We start from the raw sequence: 16,887 nt of genomic DNA, 5'->3' as shown, positions 1-16,887 counted from the left end.
CTATTGAATGCTATTATGGGGGGAGCATCTGTACCTGAATCCTGGAAAGGGGCGGAGGTTTTCCCGATATTCAAGAAGGGATGTCGGGACAACCCCGCTAACTATAGGCCCATAAGCCTTATTGATTCATCCCAAAAGGTGGCAGGGAAGGTGATTCTGGGGAGGATCCTCCAATGGGTGGATGATAATAAGATCCTATCAGATTTCCAGGCTGGTTTTCGCTCTGGAACCGGGACCATCGAGCAAGCCTTCAGACTGGCGCTCCTGCATTGGAAGGTGGTGGTGCTGGGCAAGGGCAGTCTTTATCTGGCCTTTATCGACCTCAAGACTGCCTTTGACCTGGTACCTAGGGAGGAACTGTGGAGGGTCTTGCAGGGTTTGGGGGTGCCTTCTTATATCCCATCACTCCTGATAAAACTACACACAGGCAATTATGCGCCGGTGGGGTAAGAATGGGGAGAAAACTGACAGAATTCCAGTGAGTAGGGGCGTCCGCCAGGGATGTGCGTTAGCTCCCACCCTATTCTCTCTCTATGTGAATGGTGTGGTTGAGTATCTGCTACAAGAACCTGCTGATGCACCGTCCCTGGCAGGCACTCGGATCCCCCCACTGCTCTTTGCAGAGGATACCCTCCTCATTGCAAAGACCCCCCCAGGGCCTCCAAAAACTTCTTAACCGCTTCCAGGAGTTCTGTTCCCTTAGGGGATTGGTGATCAATGTTGACAAGACCAAATATTTGATCATGAATCCTCCTAGGAAACTGGGGTGCCTCCCGGTCTTGAACTCTGCTCACCTGGAGAGGGTATCAGAGTTTGACTACCTGGGAATCCGCCTTAGCGACTATGAGTTGGACTACGCACATTCACAAGATGCTCCTTAACCACAAAAGGGTGGGTGGTGTGTTGCTTAGGGAACATCGTTCTTCCACAAAACAATTTATTGCCCCAGTTGTGGAGATTTATAAAGCTAGAGGGGTTAGTGCTGCCTTGTATGGGGCGGAGTTGTGGGGTACAAGCAATCTCGATGTACTTGCAAAATCGGAGAGCAAATTCTTGAAAGATCTGATGGCTCTCCCTTTGAGCACACCCACAGTTCCAGTGTTGCTGGATCTAGGCTGCAGATCAATTGCGGACCAAGCTCGACTTCGTCCCCTGCTCCTGTGGGCCCGCTTGTGGAGGGTGCCCGAATTAGCCTCCTATGCGGAGGGACTGTCCGAGGAGATGTCAATGGGGGGCTGGTATAGGATTAAATGGCTGAGGGACGTTAAACATCTCCTGGGGGAGCTGGGCTTAGGTGAAGCTTGGGTTACTCGATCTGCCCCTCCTAAAGCCACTTTAAAGAAATTGGATTGGGTTTCGTCTAAACTCACTGTCGATCCACGCCTATGTAAGTCAACTGTAGCCTTTTTGAGGATTAAAGACGTGGTAGCTTACAAACCCTATCTCGACATGATTTCCATTCCTTTTGATAGGGTTTTATATTTTAAATTTAGAGTAGGGATTCTACCTGTAGGTGACCTGATATCCCGGTGGAAATTGTCCCCCCAGCCCTCCCCCTTTTGTGCCCTCTGTTCCACACGGGTCGAGACGGTGGCACATATTCTTTTTGAATGCCCTGACTATTGCTCTCCCAGGAGGCGCTGGCTCACACCACTTTGTAGACAGTTGGGAACTCGCTATCACACTGTGGCCCTACGCATTTTATTGTCCGACACATCCACTTTGGTGGTTTGTGGTGTGTCTAAATTCTTAAAGTGGACCTGGTTGATTCGTGCAAAAAGGCTTTCCGTATCAATTTATTCCTGATTTTAACTGTATTAATTGTATTTACTAAGTTGTTTACTTTCTTTTTTTCTTTCTGGGAAAGTGTTTTATTTGTTGTTTTCCTTAACTGTTGAACTGCTTTTAAGATATTTTATGTATCGAAATAAAGCCTATCAATCAATCGATTAAGCTCATGTCCCTGTTTTTAGAGAGGGACGGCTGAAAACGGTGGGAGGTATGTTTTTATGTAGGGATAGTTAGCAGCTATAATAAGAAAGCTATTTCACTAACAGGCAAGCTACTGGCTATAACAAGCATTTACAATGCAATGGTCTCGGCATTGGTAAAGTTAGAGCTATTGGCATTGCTCATGACATTATTTCATGTTTTTGTTTTTAAAACATTTAAAGAAACAGCATTGTTATTTACAATGTCAATAGCTTAATCACTCTCAAATGCGAGACCTATTGCATTTGCACCCACACACAGAGCCACCTACACACACACTGATTAAGCTATTGACATTGTAAATAACAATGCAGTTTCTTTACATCTTTTAAAAACAAAAACATAAACAAAAATAATGTCATGAGCTATGGCAATAGCTCTAACAATGCCGAGACCGTTGCATTGTAAGTGCTTGTTAATTACTAGCAGGTCTGAGACCTGGACAGACGTGGCCCACTTATAGCCCGAGCCTTAATTTATAGTGGTGGTCGATGTTTTGGATTCGACTATGTGTAGTTAGAATCTTTTGTCCAGAAAAAAAGAGCAAAATGATTGTTGTGCTACATTGTTGTCGTTGGCAAAATCTTTGTGCAATAAGTAAAACAGGCCAGCACAATCCATTGTATGGACGTCACCATGCAGACAAACTTTTCAACACCGTGTTGTCCCAGGGTAAAATAGCCCAAAAGGATGTAATGATACTTTGTATACGAGCAACAAAATACATGTTTTACTGAGTTTCAGAAATTTTGTAAGCCGTTGAGACCTCGCAGTGCAGAAGTATAAAGTGCGCACGCATCAAAAATGGCGCGGCCAGTGTTTTGGCTGCATTTGTACTTCCGCTTCGGTAATCGCTGTGACGGCGGACCCCTTCCGCCGCCCTCCTGTATGGATGTCTGACATACACAGGGTTCCCACACCTCTGCTGCTGGCGTTTGTAGCCTGGCTGCTCTTCGCCACCCGCCCTCCCTCGATTTAACACACTCGCTAACAAACCCCTGCCCTGCATTAACCTATTTTTTTGTGGCGCGTTCAAGGAAAACTGATGGCTGTTGCTTGTTGGCACCGCTAACCCCGCTAACAGCCAATCAGATTTTAATCAAGCAGAAAATGTCTGAGGCGGCGGAATCATCGCCCTGACACGCTGAGCTTGGAAGCGGGGCAGCTGGACAGACAGACCGGCCAGAAGCCCTTCCAGAGTGGGGAGTGAGCCGGGTAGGCCCCTACGCCTCCGTTCCCCCCTCCGCCTCCATTCATGAGCTGACCCACAAAGGAACTGTGTAGGCCCCGAAACTAGGCCTAATCCATGTGACAGGGGGGAGGCGGGGCCGTCCTCGGGGGTGTTTCAGCAGTGAAAAGCGCCCTGGGAAAATGGTCTGGGGGCTCCTGCTGTCCCTTCTCCTGTGCCCTGCCTAGCCTCGTTTACTGTCATTAGCGGTGCAATTTAATGGCCATTACTCTGCCAAAGCCGTTCAGAGGTAGATAATGTGCGTTGCAGAATGCTCATTTGGAGTTGCAACAATCTCGTTTAGGGTCGTTTGTTGCAGGGTTGCATCTATACCACGCTTCCAGCAATGCGGGACACCAATCTGGAGAACTGGTTGTACAACAAAACAAGAAACACGACAGAATCAGAGAGAGACAACTGCCTTTCTCCGAGGCGAAGCAGAAATGCCTCGGAGAAACGCAGCGGCGTTTTCCGATTCGGGGGCGTGTTTTCGGCTTCGAGGGAGTGTTCCTGCTGTTCTAAAAAGTGGAAAGAACAGCATGGAACACGCCCCTGAATCTAAAAAAGACGGAGCCTATTTGGAGGGACGGCTCTCTCCTCCAATGGCTGGCCTCCGTTTAGGAAGCCAGCCAATGCAGGAGAGCCAAAAAGAGAGGCGGGCTAAATAGCCACTCTAAGAAACACAAGATCTCCGGACTTCCGGTTCTGCCTTTGGCAGACCGAACGGTCCCTCGACCGAATAAATGAGTAGAGAATCTGTAAAAACCCAATGTAAATCATGAACAACTAGAGAAACCGCAGTAGTGACTGCTAGCACTACTAGGACACACCATACTTTAAGTGTGCACCTGTAGAAAGAACAACAGTAAAATAAATCAATGACGTTTATGCAGCCCAAAGGCTCTCTCCTGAGACTTTGGAAGTACTTAGCGGGCGCTTCATTGGCAACCTCCAATAATTAACACAGGGCATGCTAAATCATTCATAACCTGCTGCTACAATGAGTTGCAGGGAGAGAATTTCTGCAGAAACAACCCTAGAGAGGTAGTAACAAAACAAATGCAAGCGGGTTAGTTTTGTTTGGCAAATGCATGCACTTTTCTGAACTCTCCAAAACCGAAAGTAGACCACGGGTACTTCTGGGCAAGATCTAAAGAGCACACAGGCAAGAACTGTATAGTGTATGTGAAATAAATGAGTCCCCACTAGGTGTTATATCCTCTGCAGGTCAGAAACAACTGGTGAAGCGATAAGATATGAAGAAAGACTTCAAGTTGCGAAACATACTGTAGTGCAATCCCGGTGTTTATCGCGCTTCTGCACATTTAATAAAACATGTCCAAAATATTCAACATAGTGCTTGTGTATGAGAGATTAAAATGAGAATAGGCGATACTCGATAAATGTTTCTAGGAAAGCATTACACACATGGTTAAGGCACCTACGTTGATTTTGTACAACGATGTCAATGATTTCAAAGTATTTCTATAGATGTGCAGTGTTTTATTAAATAAGCACAAAAAAAGAAGCGTTAGAAAAACTATGAAGTATGATGCACCAATATTGACCATCAGGCCTGGAATCCCTGCCTCACTTCGTAAAACGCTAAAACTTCAGCACGAAAAGCTTCAAATATGAGTCGGTAACCCAATGTCACACGCCACGATGGCACCCTAACATAACAAAACAATTCAAAACAAAGTCCGAAAACAAAACACTGTACAACTCAAAACAGACACCTGACGTTTTTCTAAGCTAGAACAGTGAATACAACTATGTAAATGTTAGATGAAACCGCCTCCCCCCAGTTTGAGGGTGTAATTTATGTAGAGATGTGTAAAATAAGTTGAAAGAATCTCAAGTCGTAATCAAAAATTAAACTGACGTCTGTGATTAAGGAAGCCTAACGGGTAATTGTGGAAGTGAAGGATCGTATGTTTAAAGGCGCTCAGGGTGTGTGCAATATCGGGATCTGCGCTGGTAGTCCAGACAATGCAGCCAGTCTTCCAGGAGGGAAACCTTCTGAATGCATGCGTGCACGCTGGAACGAGAGACGGCCAGTGATTAAAGAAATCATCAGGAGCATTACCTGTAATCTTGAATTTAAGCATCACAACAGAAGAGAAGAAAATTGAGACTAGCCTTTCCTAATGTTCTATTTTTGTTGAAGTACTGAAAATGCTTTCTATGGAAAGGGTATGCAAGCTTTCAGTTGCAGGGCCACTGTAGATTGGCTAGACAATGGCCTGGGTTAAAAAAAGACATGGCTTTCACGTACTGTTGTCAAACTTCTGCACAGTTAAAGTCAAGTCCCCACGATCCATCAAAGGACCCTTCACCAACCCACACTGTCACTTACTTCTCTTGCGACACAACCTACAAGAGATTCCACCACTCCAGCCCACATGGCCCAAAACACCCGGCAAAACGGTCTTAAAGAGACAGCTATCTAGGAGAGTCCTGGAAAAAAAAAACACTAAAGGGTAAGCCAAGAGCGTGAATTTGAACCGGCATTCAACGCCAGCGAATATCAAAAGAAAGCTAAGTAGTTGACTAGCACATGGCAATAAACAAAATAGCTCACTGTAGGCTGGGTTTTCTATATATGCATCTACTTCTCCCAGTAGGTTTCCATGTAACCCTCTATTGGCCCTGCAAAGCCTGGGGTCCAGGGAAGGAGGTCTGGCATAGCTAACAGTGGCAGCACTCACAGTCTCGTGATCCCAGCGAACGTTACAACTCTTCTCGTCAGGAGCCAGGTTACGGTCCCTGCCCATCAACTCGTCGAGTAGCTGAGCGGCTGACAACATAATTCAGCCCGCGTACTCCAGCTCAAGCTGTTCGTGTACCTGAAGCCTCTGTGACTGAAACACAAGAAAATGGTGGCACGAGTGGCGTCGACGCCGACAGAGGACTAATAAAATGTGCAAATAAAGGGGCCATTTTGAAGTTGTACTGTGACGACATGATTTTTCGGAGCCTTAGGGATGTTAACCCATATCAAACTTGTTTCATACTCATATTATTTGTGGTATATTTTTGAACGCAACTACATGTATATTTTAGAATACTACAAAACAAAGGCCCATGAAGATGTTCCACAAAAAAACAGCACGTTCTTTCTGATTCTTATTGAACGGATCAAAAAATACACTAATTATTTGACGGAGATTCAGTTAATAGGGGCGAGCGCTTAGTACGATTTCCGTTCGGAGGCGGCTCATTTCTTCTCCCAGAATACAACTGTATTTTGAAGTCCGTTGCTAGTAAACACAAGTTTTTACTGAATCAGGGGGCGTTACCGAGTTTGACGTGACTAAGGATTAACACCATTTTAGTCACAGCAGGAATTGAAGCATGTGCAGCAGGAGCTGCGAGTCCGTGTACAAACAGAACCAGAACTCGATCATGGCAACAGCAAAGGTGGTTAAAAGGAGAGAGGCAGCTAGCAAGCTGTTTGCGAAATCAACAACATTATAGAAAACGAACTTAGTGACACAGTCCAATCAGAATGAAGAGTTGGAAAAAAGAAAACTTTGGGATACTCTGTGGAAGACTTTAAAACACGACGAGGGCACCGGAAGACACCACCGCCTTTCTCCGAGGCACAGCAGAAAATGCCTCGGAGAAAGGGAGCGTCCTTTTCGGATTTGGGGGCGTGTTTTGCTGTTGTCTCCTCCCTGAGACTTCTCGCAAAAAACACACCCCCCGATCCGAAAAGGACGGGGCATAATCGGAGTGACTGGACCTCTTCTCCAGTGGCTGGCCAGCATTTAAGAGGCCAGCCAATGGAGAACAGGAGAGAAGAGGGGCGGGTGCAAGCCCCTCTTCTTAAAGTCATTAAATCTCGCGAGCGAGACTGCGCAAGCACAGCCATCGCTAGCCGAGACCTAAAAATGGCATTTTATGTATGTTCTTACTGCCTCATCTGTAATTCTCGGCTAAGGAGCGCTGTCATTATGTGCGCTGAATTGCAGTAAAATTGTAGTCCTATTTTTGAGAACTGTCCCGGTTTTTGGCTTTAAAATTCTTGTCACCCTATCTAGAACCCTACAGTTGCCATGACGAGAGACCACAATCCCAATCAAGTTTCTGGCAGAAGCATCCCACTCCAGCCCAGTAGGTGCCCCTGGGGATGGTGAAGGCAAAAACTGGATCAGTACGTTGTCCCTTAATACCACCAGGGTAGGCCCACCTCCAGTGGCAGCAGGTAATATTTGCAAATGAAGGGGCAGAAAGAACCAAGGTGAAAAGCATTGAAAGAGCAAGCGAACCCCGCCCCCCCCATCTCTTAAAGGGTTCAGTGGTGGGTAAAGGCGTGGGGCATCTCCCACGTAAAATACTAATGCGAGATCATATATGGTCCCACCGAGGATAGAAAATAAGCAAGCATACCTCGTGCAAAAGGCTGCTTAGTTTCGGTGTTAGCCCAGCAAGACATGTAAATAGGATGTACACACTGCACTTATGCGATAACAAGAATGTCAAGGTGAATTGACAAATTTGCATTAATTTTAATATATTTCGATTAAATTAAACATCCGTTCAACCTTCCAGTAGCTGGCACTGTTTGATTACACTTCTTCAGAGTACAGCACGGCAAGAAAGTTAGTAAGCGAAATATGGTATTATTTAAAAAAAAAAAAAAAAAAAAAAATTTAAAAATGAACGTTTTACAGCAAAATATAATCATTCAAAGCGCTACTCAATACCTGATGGGAAAAAGGCTCACCAATGTATTTCCTCAAGAAAACGAAGCACCAGTAACAGAACTTCGTTTATCTGTATATAAAGTGCATGGCGCAGTGGCATTTACGAAGGGCGGGGGGAGGGGATAGTTCAAGGCTTAATGACATAAGAATGGCAGATGGCGGCTGCGCGCGTTCACACACACATGCACGCAAGCTTTTGGCCAGGAAACGCTTGTGGGTAGGACTTTGAAAAGCCCCTTACTAAAAGTCGAGCAACAGCGCATGCGCTGCTGTAGGCTCGACCTGAAGAACAATGGGTGGCACATCCTTCTCTGTTCAAGCAGCCACAATGTGGAACTCTTTACCCCCCCCCCCACCCCAACATAAGATCCACCAACAACCCCCTTATCTTCATAAAACTACTCAAGAATTGGCTCTTCCCTTCATAAGCACCATACACAACCAGAAATATACAGCATATCCCTCTGTATATAAGCATTTATTTGTACTATAGATAGGTACCTATATGTGTATTGCTTTGAATAATCATGTCGAATAGCTATGTTTAAAAAATTAAAAAAATAAACATTTTTCCAGTACAACACTTGAAAACCAGAGTTTATCAAATGCATCTTTAATCTACTTGTACTTACTTCCTTAATGCATCTATATACCTTCCATGTACTTGGATCTATGTATTACTTTCCTTCCAAAAATAAAATAAAAAGCAAATGTATTTATTTGAAAAGTTTTATAAAGCGCGAACAAGACCCATACGGGTATCAGAGCGCTGTACATACATGGCAAAGACGAGGGTAACAAACTCAAAGGGACAATAAGTGAGCTTACAGCAGAGTAGGAAAAACAGAAACCGTTGAGAGGTGGTGGTAACCATAGGGTGTCCTAGAGCACGAAAACAGTTTAACATACCAGCCTACAATAAAGCGCATTTGAGTATTACAATAAAAATCAAAAATTAAACACACAAGAGCATGAGAGTCAATTGATGCTGTTAAAGCTCGTTCAGGAGTAGCCATTTGACAAGTTTCTTAAAAGAGAATGTGGAGGGATTGGATCTGATCTCAGGAGGCAGGGAGATCCAGATTCTTGGAGCCAGACCAGAGAAAGTACGATTGTAAGACTTTTTCTTTTTGAATCTTGGAGGTTTCAAGAGTAGGGTGGACGTACTTCTAAGGTTCCATCCAGAGCCCGAGAGTTCAAGCTTATTTGGCAAGTAGATTGGAGTATTATAATGTATGGCTTTATGGGTCAGGCAGGCTATCTTGAATCGGATTGCGGCTTCAATAGCGAACCAATTTAGTTGCACATGGTCTGGGGAGATGTGGTCATGCTTTTTGGCGTCCGTGATGAGTCTAGCCGAAGCGTTCAGGGTAGCTCGGAGTGGGGCCAAGCTAGCTTTGGTAAGTCCAGCAAGGGTCACCCGCCCATAATCCAACCTAGAGATAGCCAAGGATTTAACCGCCGGCTTGATGTCTTCGGGTGGGAGGAAAGGTTTGATTTTCTTAAGGGTGTTAAGTTGAAAGTTGGCTCCCCTATTAGCTGCACTGATGTGCGCTTGCATGTTTAAGTGTTTATCCAAGGTGATGCCTAGAGATTTGGCAGCGTCTACGACATTAGGGGTGCAGTTCACAGCAGTGAGTTGTTTTAGCCAATCAAGGGTAGGAGCCAAGTGATTGGGGTGGGTGGGGGTGGGGGGGGAAATCAAAAGGAATTCAGCTTTGAGAGTATTTAACAGCAAATGGTTCTGAGCTTACCATTGTTGGGCTTGTGCAAGTGCAGCATTTAGTGTTTTTATGTCCTCTTGAGAGGAGATCTTCCGGTACAATTGCGTGTCATCCGCATACATGTGGTACTGAATGTTAGCAAGGTTCAGAATGACGGAAAGTGGTTCCATAAAGAGGTTGGAGAGAGTGGGCAAGAGAGCGGATCCTTGAGGCACTCCTATGGGGACAGGGGTACTGGAAGCAAGGGACTGGTTGATTTTGATCCTTTGCGTGCGGTTGTGCAGGAAGGAGGCAAACCAATTTAAGACCGGGCCCGAGAGAGCCATCCTATGTTGAAGAAGATCAATCAGGTTCTCATGTTGGACGGTATCAAAGGCTGAAGACAGGTCCAGCAGGATCAGGAGACAAGGGAAATTTGGCCCAGTGATCTCAAGGTGTCATCTACAATGTGAGATAGTGCAGTTTCAGTACTGTGGCCTGTTCTGAAACCTGGTGGTGGGGGTCAAGGAGATGATATTTCTTAATGTGTTTGCATAACTGAGTGGACGCATTTTTCGAGCAGCTTAGAGAGTGTCATAATGCAGGTGATGGGTCTGAAGTGGTTAGGATCCGAGAGTTCCACATTGGGTTTCTTAGGGATGGGCGTAACTTGCCCAACCTTGAGGCAGTCGGGTATCTTTCCCTGAATAATCCTGGACTAAAGAGGGAGAATGGCTGAATTAAGCTCTTTGAAAAGCTTGGCCGGTAAAGGATCACTAAAATGGTTGGAGGGTTTAAGGGACGCCATGCTAGGTAGAAGCTCTTTGACATCAGGGAGGCGGAAGGAGTTCCAAGAGGCGTTATTCTTGGGAGAACATCCCATGGGCGATATTGTTGAGGATTCTACCCGCTCAACTGGAAAGGCGGATGGATTCGGGGGCGACAGAGTTAAAGTGCCAGGACGTAGCTCCAGCTCGATTTTCCTAGTTTTTTCAGAGAAATGGACAGTGAAATCATCCCCGGAGCTTGGGGAGGTATTAGGTTGGAAGAATGGCTGGCTTGTTCCTTGATGATTTCAAAGAGTTTCTTAGGTCTATTTTTGGATCCATCCAACTGAGCTCTGAAGTGGTCTATTTTAGCTATGAAGATGTGTTTGTTGTAAGTACTTCTCACTTTCCTAAATTGCGTGAGACTAGTAATGGAGGGTGTGTTCCTTCAGAGTCTCTGAGAGTTTAAGATTGTGCTGCTCATCATTAAGGGCACCATTGAACCAGGGTTTCAATTTGATGGGAATCCTTTTGAGTAGCTTCGGTGCAATAGTATCAAGAATGTTAGACACTGTGCTAATGTAGTGATTGGAGAGATCGTCATGGATGGTCATGTTGGGGGGGGGGGGGGGGGTGGTTGTAGACTATTTTTGGCGATTGCGGTTAGCGTGTTGATGTTGAGGTCTCTCATATCACGCATCAGTTGTTTAGCTTTGAGGAGTTGACCCGGTCTACCCAAGCCCTTATCCAAGAGGAGGAAGGGAATTTGATGATGATCTGACCAGTCACAGTGTAAGACATCACCTACTTGTATGCAACTGTCTTTAGCTATTATCAGGTCGAGAGTAGCGCCCTGGTTGTGTGTAGGGCCACTGCATAGCTGTGAGAGGTTATGGTCAGAAAGAAAAGATTTAAAGGAGCAGACTATAGGATCCATAGCATGATTCCAGTGAAGGTTAAAGTCTCCGAGGAAGACGTGGCAGAGTTGATCCAAGTTCGAGCTAATAACCTCCATGATTTACTCTATGAAGACCAGATTGTCACCAGGTGGATGATAGATCGAGTGCAGTACACAAACCGTTTTGCCTTTATTCCAGATTTCGGTGACCAGTTGTTCACGGGAGGATAACACCACACACACACAGATTGTTTTACGGGGAGGTTGGAGCGATGAATGCAGGCAATAGCCCCCCCCCACCCTCAGTTTTAACAGGTCGGTCGCTTCTGGTAATGACATAGTCTGGGGGGGGTTAAGAAGTCGAGAATTGGGGCGGAGTTATCATTGAGCCAAGTTTCTGTGAGAATCAGTAGGTCCAGGTTTTGTGCAATGATGAATTCTAAGATATCTGCAGCGTGTTTCACAACTGATCTGCAGTTGAGCAGCATTGATTTGACGTGCCGGTTGGAGGAGATATTCAATGCACTACCCTATTTCTCACCCTATACCTCTATCAATATCTTTAATCTACATCTACTTCATGCATCTATAAACTTTCCATGTACTTATGGATCTATACATTTATTACTTTCTTCTAATTCAGCATATCCAATGCACTACCCTATTTCTCACCCTTTACCTCCCTCAATAGATCTTCTACCTCAACTCGGACTCATCTCAAACCTCTTTCTACTAGTATTTCCAATGCACTACCCTATTTCTCATCCTATTCCTCTATCAATATATCCTCTACTTCCACACTCTCATCTCAAACCCCATACCACTACTATGACCCCTAAAATAGCCCTTTCTAGACTCTCCCAAACTCTACCCCTCCTTGCACCACCTAACACCTGTTTTACTATACTGATTCCCCAAAACAAGCCTTTCTAAACTCTTCCCTCTGACTCTTCCTCTCCACATCCCTTTTTACTCATCCCATGCCTCCCACTACTGCTATGGGGAATTTTTTTTTTTTTAATTCTTCACTTCTAATCCTCCACTATCCATATCAAAGTAGCAGACTAAAATGCCCACTTACATTTCATATGTCACTAAACTAATTCACCACTAATCCTTTATGGGTTCCGAGTAGCGCGCTACTCGCCGAAAAAAGCCCTTCAACACCTCATAAGGGGTAGCAAACACTATATAAATGCAACCCTTTTTCCCCTCTTCTATCCCTCCGCTATCCTTCTCAATCCAAATAAGTGACTAATATCCACCACTCAAATTACTTTCATATTTCACTATACTAATTCACCACTAATCCTTTATGGGTCCGGAGCAGCGCGCTACTCGACGAAAGAGTGCTTCAACACCCCATCAGGGGTAACAAGCGCTATATATGTATATACATACACAAATACGCAAACCTCTGTCCCTTTTCTATCCCTCTGCTACCCATCTCAGTCCAAATAACTGACTAACATATCATCCACCACTCAAATTACTTTCATATTTCACTATACTAATTCAACACTAATCCTTTAATGGGTTCCGGAGTAGCGTGCTACTCGCCAAAAAAGCACTTCAACACCCCAACCGAGGTAGTAAACGCTATATAAATGCAATTACAATAATAAGTACAACTCAATCAAAAGGAAAATAGTTCTTGACCCCTTTACCCAATTCACATTTGAATCGGAGGATTCCACTCATCATAGGACTCCTATGCATAAATGAGCAACTGTAGGCTTCAGTTCTAAAACCAAGTTGGGGTGCTTTTTACCCAGATTTAAAGGGTGCTACTACTCATAACCCTATTGAAATGGTAGAGAAATGCTGCAAAACAGTAAAGAACAATATCGGATTCCCATTAAAAAGTGGCCTCTCCAGGCTCAAAGACTGATAATATTCTGAGACGCCAGACCAAGCACAGAGTCTTCATTTTTAAATCGGATGCTCAACAACTGAAGCGGCAGAAAATAATTATTTGGGTAGAAATACTAGCGATTACTTCAAAAAGTAGGTTAAAACGTTCTTTCATCATGTACCCAAAAAAAGATCGCGATCACAGAAATCAAACTCACCTGTAGGTCTGCTGGCAGGCGAGGACAGGAGACGGGCTCTCGGCATGGCTTCAGTCCTAATCTGGACCTCCGATGAAACATCACAGCACACACTTCTCAAGCAGTCTGCTTTAGGATACTCCTTCTCTGCATCATTCACGCAAGGAGATGCCACAACAGGTTCGGCTGGGGAGTTGGGCATCTCAGTGAAATTCTTGGTGACCTCATGTATGCCTTCAGTAGGAGCCACCACCTCGTCTGGAGAATCCTCTGGCCCTCTTTCTTGAACTGTGTTGCTAATATCTGCGAGCCTCAAAAGGCCGAGGGCAAACTCCATCTCCTCCTCTCTTGAGACTTTGTAATTACTTTCCTCAACTGGTAGTCCAGAGTCGGCCTGCTTCAAGAGGTCCAAGCTCTGAGGTGGTAAACCCATATCCAGGATTGGGAAGTCCTTTTGCCCAGTGCCATCAGCTGTCAGACCTATGTCAGCCAGTCGCAAAAGGCCCATTGCCAGCTCTACCTCCTCTGGAGGGATCCCATTCACTGGAGATCTTGACTCAGTGTCAGAAACCTCCAGTGTCTCCACGGTTTGCTCAACCTGAGCCTCCAGAGGCTCTTGTCCTGGTGCCATCTCTTCAGCTTCTAAAATGTGGTCTGGGGCCTGCTGCCCCATCTCGGTCTCCTGCTCAAGTCTCCCACCTTCATCTTCCATCCTCAGCAGGGGTGTCCAACACTGCTCAGCTTCTTCCTCTGCCCCTTGTGTGGTTTCTTGCTCCATACCCGGGTGGACTCCATCGTCATAAGTGAAAGCTTGACTGAGTTGCTTGACCAAGCTGTGCAGGGCTTCTGCAATGGAGAAGAAAAGAATGAGAACATGGCTCAGCCATCCCGCAACCCAGGTCAGTGAAGACAAACCTTGATGATGTAGAATGGGCAAGGGATGGACAAAACACCCACCTGCTACAGTCGGTTTTAAGGGTGTGCGGAGAACCCCATGGGTGGGGGAGCGTGGGTCAGATGTGCGTGGGCAAACAGAATCCTGGCCATCTTCATCAACAGCCTGTGGGGTTGCCCGAGCAGAGGCTTGCTCAACCTGTGCAGAAAGAGAAAGTCAAACTGTGAGGATAGACCGTGGCAGCTTCCAGATGCAAAAACAGAGAAGTCTAATTGCAAGGGTTCCCAACTCTCACTTTAGGGAACCGGGCCAAAAGCAGGAGTTAACCCTGTGAATCTTATTCATTGACTTCTTTAAGGTATAATAGAATTCAGGGATGTATATAGCGACCCCAGCCCGGTTTTTTGCACCTGGAGGTTTTTATTACACACCTTGTGCTCACAAGTATTTGAAATGGAGACTGAAGGCAACAAAGGACCCCCAATCCGCATGAGGTTGCCCATAATTTTCCAGCCTGCTGCACTTAACCTCTGGGTTAGACTTTGCCATCACACTATAATTACTTCCATAGCTGTCCTACAGTTGTTTAAAGACAAACAGGAATTGTAACTTAACATTACAAAAAAATTAAAAGGGACAAAAGTGAGACATATCCACGTAGCGACATGTGCCGCATTCTTAAAAGCACAGACCTATGGTCACAACAAAGGAATCAACAGTATCTTTTGAGAGATGCACTTTAATAGCATAAAGCTGTGTTAGGAGTTTATGGTTTTACATAAGACTCCCCCCCCCCCCCCCCTTATCCCCCTAAACATAACTTCTTTAGGGGGGTGGGGAGTCTAGAACAAAGAAAAAAATGGCCCAAAGTCATGCTGGTTCAGAGAACCTTTATGCAGAGATACACCCTGTTGGAAACAGCCCCACTCCCACTCCGCAGGGTGGTGGTGGACCTTCCCAACACAATGGGGTAGCTTGGCTCGAGTGGTCAGGAAACAGGCGCAGTGCTAAGCGTACAATATACCCATACAATAACCATGCGTGCATCCGTTCCAAAAACGACTACACCGTAAAAATTATGAAAATATTCTTCTTTATCTTTTTCTCTTAGTTGCTGATTGGGAAAATAAATAACAATCACAATATACAAATTCTTAAATAGAGCAGGTCAAATAAATATTTGCTGTTCGCTGAAATAAATAGGGGTGATCATAAATAACAGGACATAAATACAAGTGCAATATATACAGACAATTAAATACTTTGAGGTAATAAATACTGTACCAATAAATACTGTACACCAACAAGTCCTGTGGACCTATAAATACAGTGCAGCAATAAATAGATAAGAACTTAATAAATACAGTATCCCCAATAAATAATTAGAAGTATACAGCAACACTCATGAATCAGATGACACTTCAATTCTGAAGGGCTGATTTGGCCCAGGCACAGCTTGTAGGGTTGTGGTAGGCTTGAGGGGTACTACTCCCTGGCTGAGGCAAAGGCTGAGGCCTAAACTGAGGTAGATCAAAGGGGGGGAAATTCCAATGCCCTGGCTTCCCTCTCCACACAACCTCTCTAGGTTAGTCCCAGTTCACCCCCAGGCACAGTCAGGTGGGTTTCAGCACCTCCCTAGCCCCTTAGAGTAGTCTCTCAGGTCTCCACAGGGCCTAAGGCGCCCTCTACTCCACTTACTGCCCTTTTCTGATGTTCCGACGCCGCTGGAGTCGTGTCGACGCCGTGAGGCGGTTCCGGTTCGGTCTCGGCGGCCTCGGCACAATGTCAGTTCTTTGACGACGCCGGCAGGCGGTTCCGGTCCGATGTCGGTGGCCTCGGTTCGACCTCTACCTTCGATTCGACGGCGTCGGGCAGTCTCCACACGATGTCGACTTCGGGCGGCTCCGGTCCGATGGCGCTCTCGGCTCCGATGACGTCGGCCGGCCTGGCCTCGCTGTCGACTTCCGGCGACTCCGGGGTGCGATCCTCACCCCCGACCTCCGGTGCTCCTCCTCACAGGTTCCGGGCGACTCCGGCGTGCGATCCTCACTCCCGACCTCCGGTGCTCCTCTACCTCGGTCTCCGACGACTCCGGAGGGCGGACTTCACCCTCCCGATGACGCCGCTCACTCGACCTCGGTTCACTTCCTTCTCGACCCTTGGTATTCCTCTCGACCTCCGTCGGCGCCCTCTTACGACCTCAGGCGGCTCCGGGTACGACGTCTGCTATCTCAGTCAGCGCCGCTTCTCCACCTCGGGCTCCAGGTCTTCGGCTACTCGACGCCAGGCTCCAGGGAAACCAGTTCTCAGGTCAGAATCTTACTGCTTTCTTGGTTCTAAGGCCTGTTCCTGCTGTCCAGGTCCTTAGCATGGTTTTCTTCTGACTTCTTCCCACACAGGGCTATAGGCTGGGATCCATCAGTAGGGACAAGTATCAAGGGTGGGTTTATGGACCCCACTCCAGGCACAAGTTTCCACCCCTGCTGCTTCACTCCTTCCTCCTTCACTGTTGTGCTCCTCTCTCTTCACCAGTCAGGTGCCAACTGCCAGCTCCAACTGCCAACTCTCTCTCTTAACTCCCCAACATTCTAAACCGCCTCCAACGGTCACAGGGTTCTGGAATGTTCTGGAAGATGCTAGT

General features: G+C 46.1%; 1 protein-coding gene and 1 long non-coding RNA gene across 2 annotated transcripts in view; one reads left to right on the top strand and one right to left on the bottom strand.

Moving 5' to 3' along the window:
* The window catches only part of LOC146812749 (uncharacterized), a 143,962-nt gene that overhangs the window by 42,289 nt on the left and 84,786 nt on the right, over nt 1-16,887 (top strand). The window lies entirely within an intron of this gene.
* CDCA3 (cell division cycle associated 3) overlaps nt 1-16,887 on the bottom strand; it is a 46,301-nt gene that overhangs the window by 14,574 nt on the left and 14,840 nt on the right. Inside the window, exons 3-4 of the mRNA XM_085619848.1 lie at nt 14,309-14,444; nt 13,373-14,197 (exon numbers count right to left, since the gene is read on the bottom strand). Coding sequence (XP_085475974.1) covers nt 13,373-14,197; nt 14,309-14,444 — 961 coding nt within the window. The remainder of the gene's footprint in view (nt 1-13,372; nt 14,198-14,308; nt 14,445-16,887) is intronic.

This window comes from Triturus cristatus, chromosome 7 (assembly GCF_964204655.1).
Source record: "Triturus cristatus chromosome 7, aTriCri1.1, whole genome shotgun sequence".
In the NCBI taxonomy this organism is placed as follows: domain Eukaryota; kingdom Metazoa; phylum Chordata; class Amphibia; order Caudata; family Salamandridae; genus Triturus; species Triturus cristatus.
This window is presented reverse-complemented; position numbering and strand designations above follow the sequence as displayed.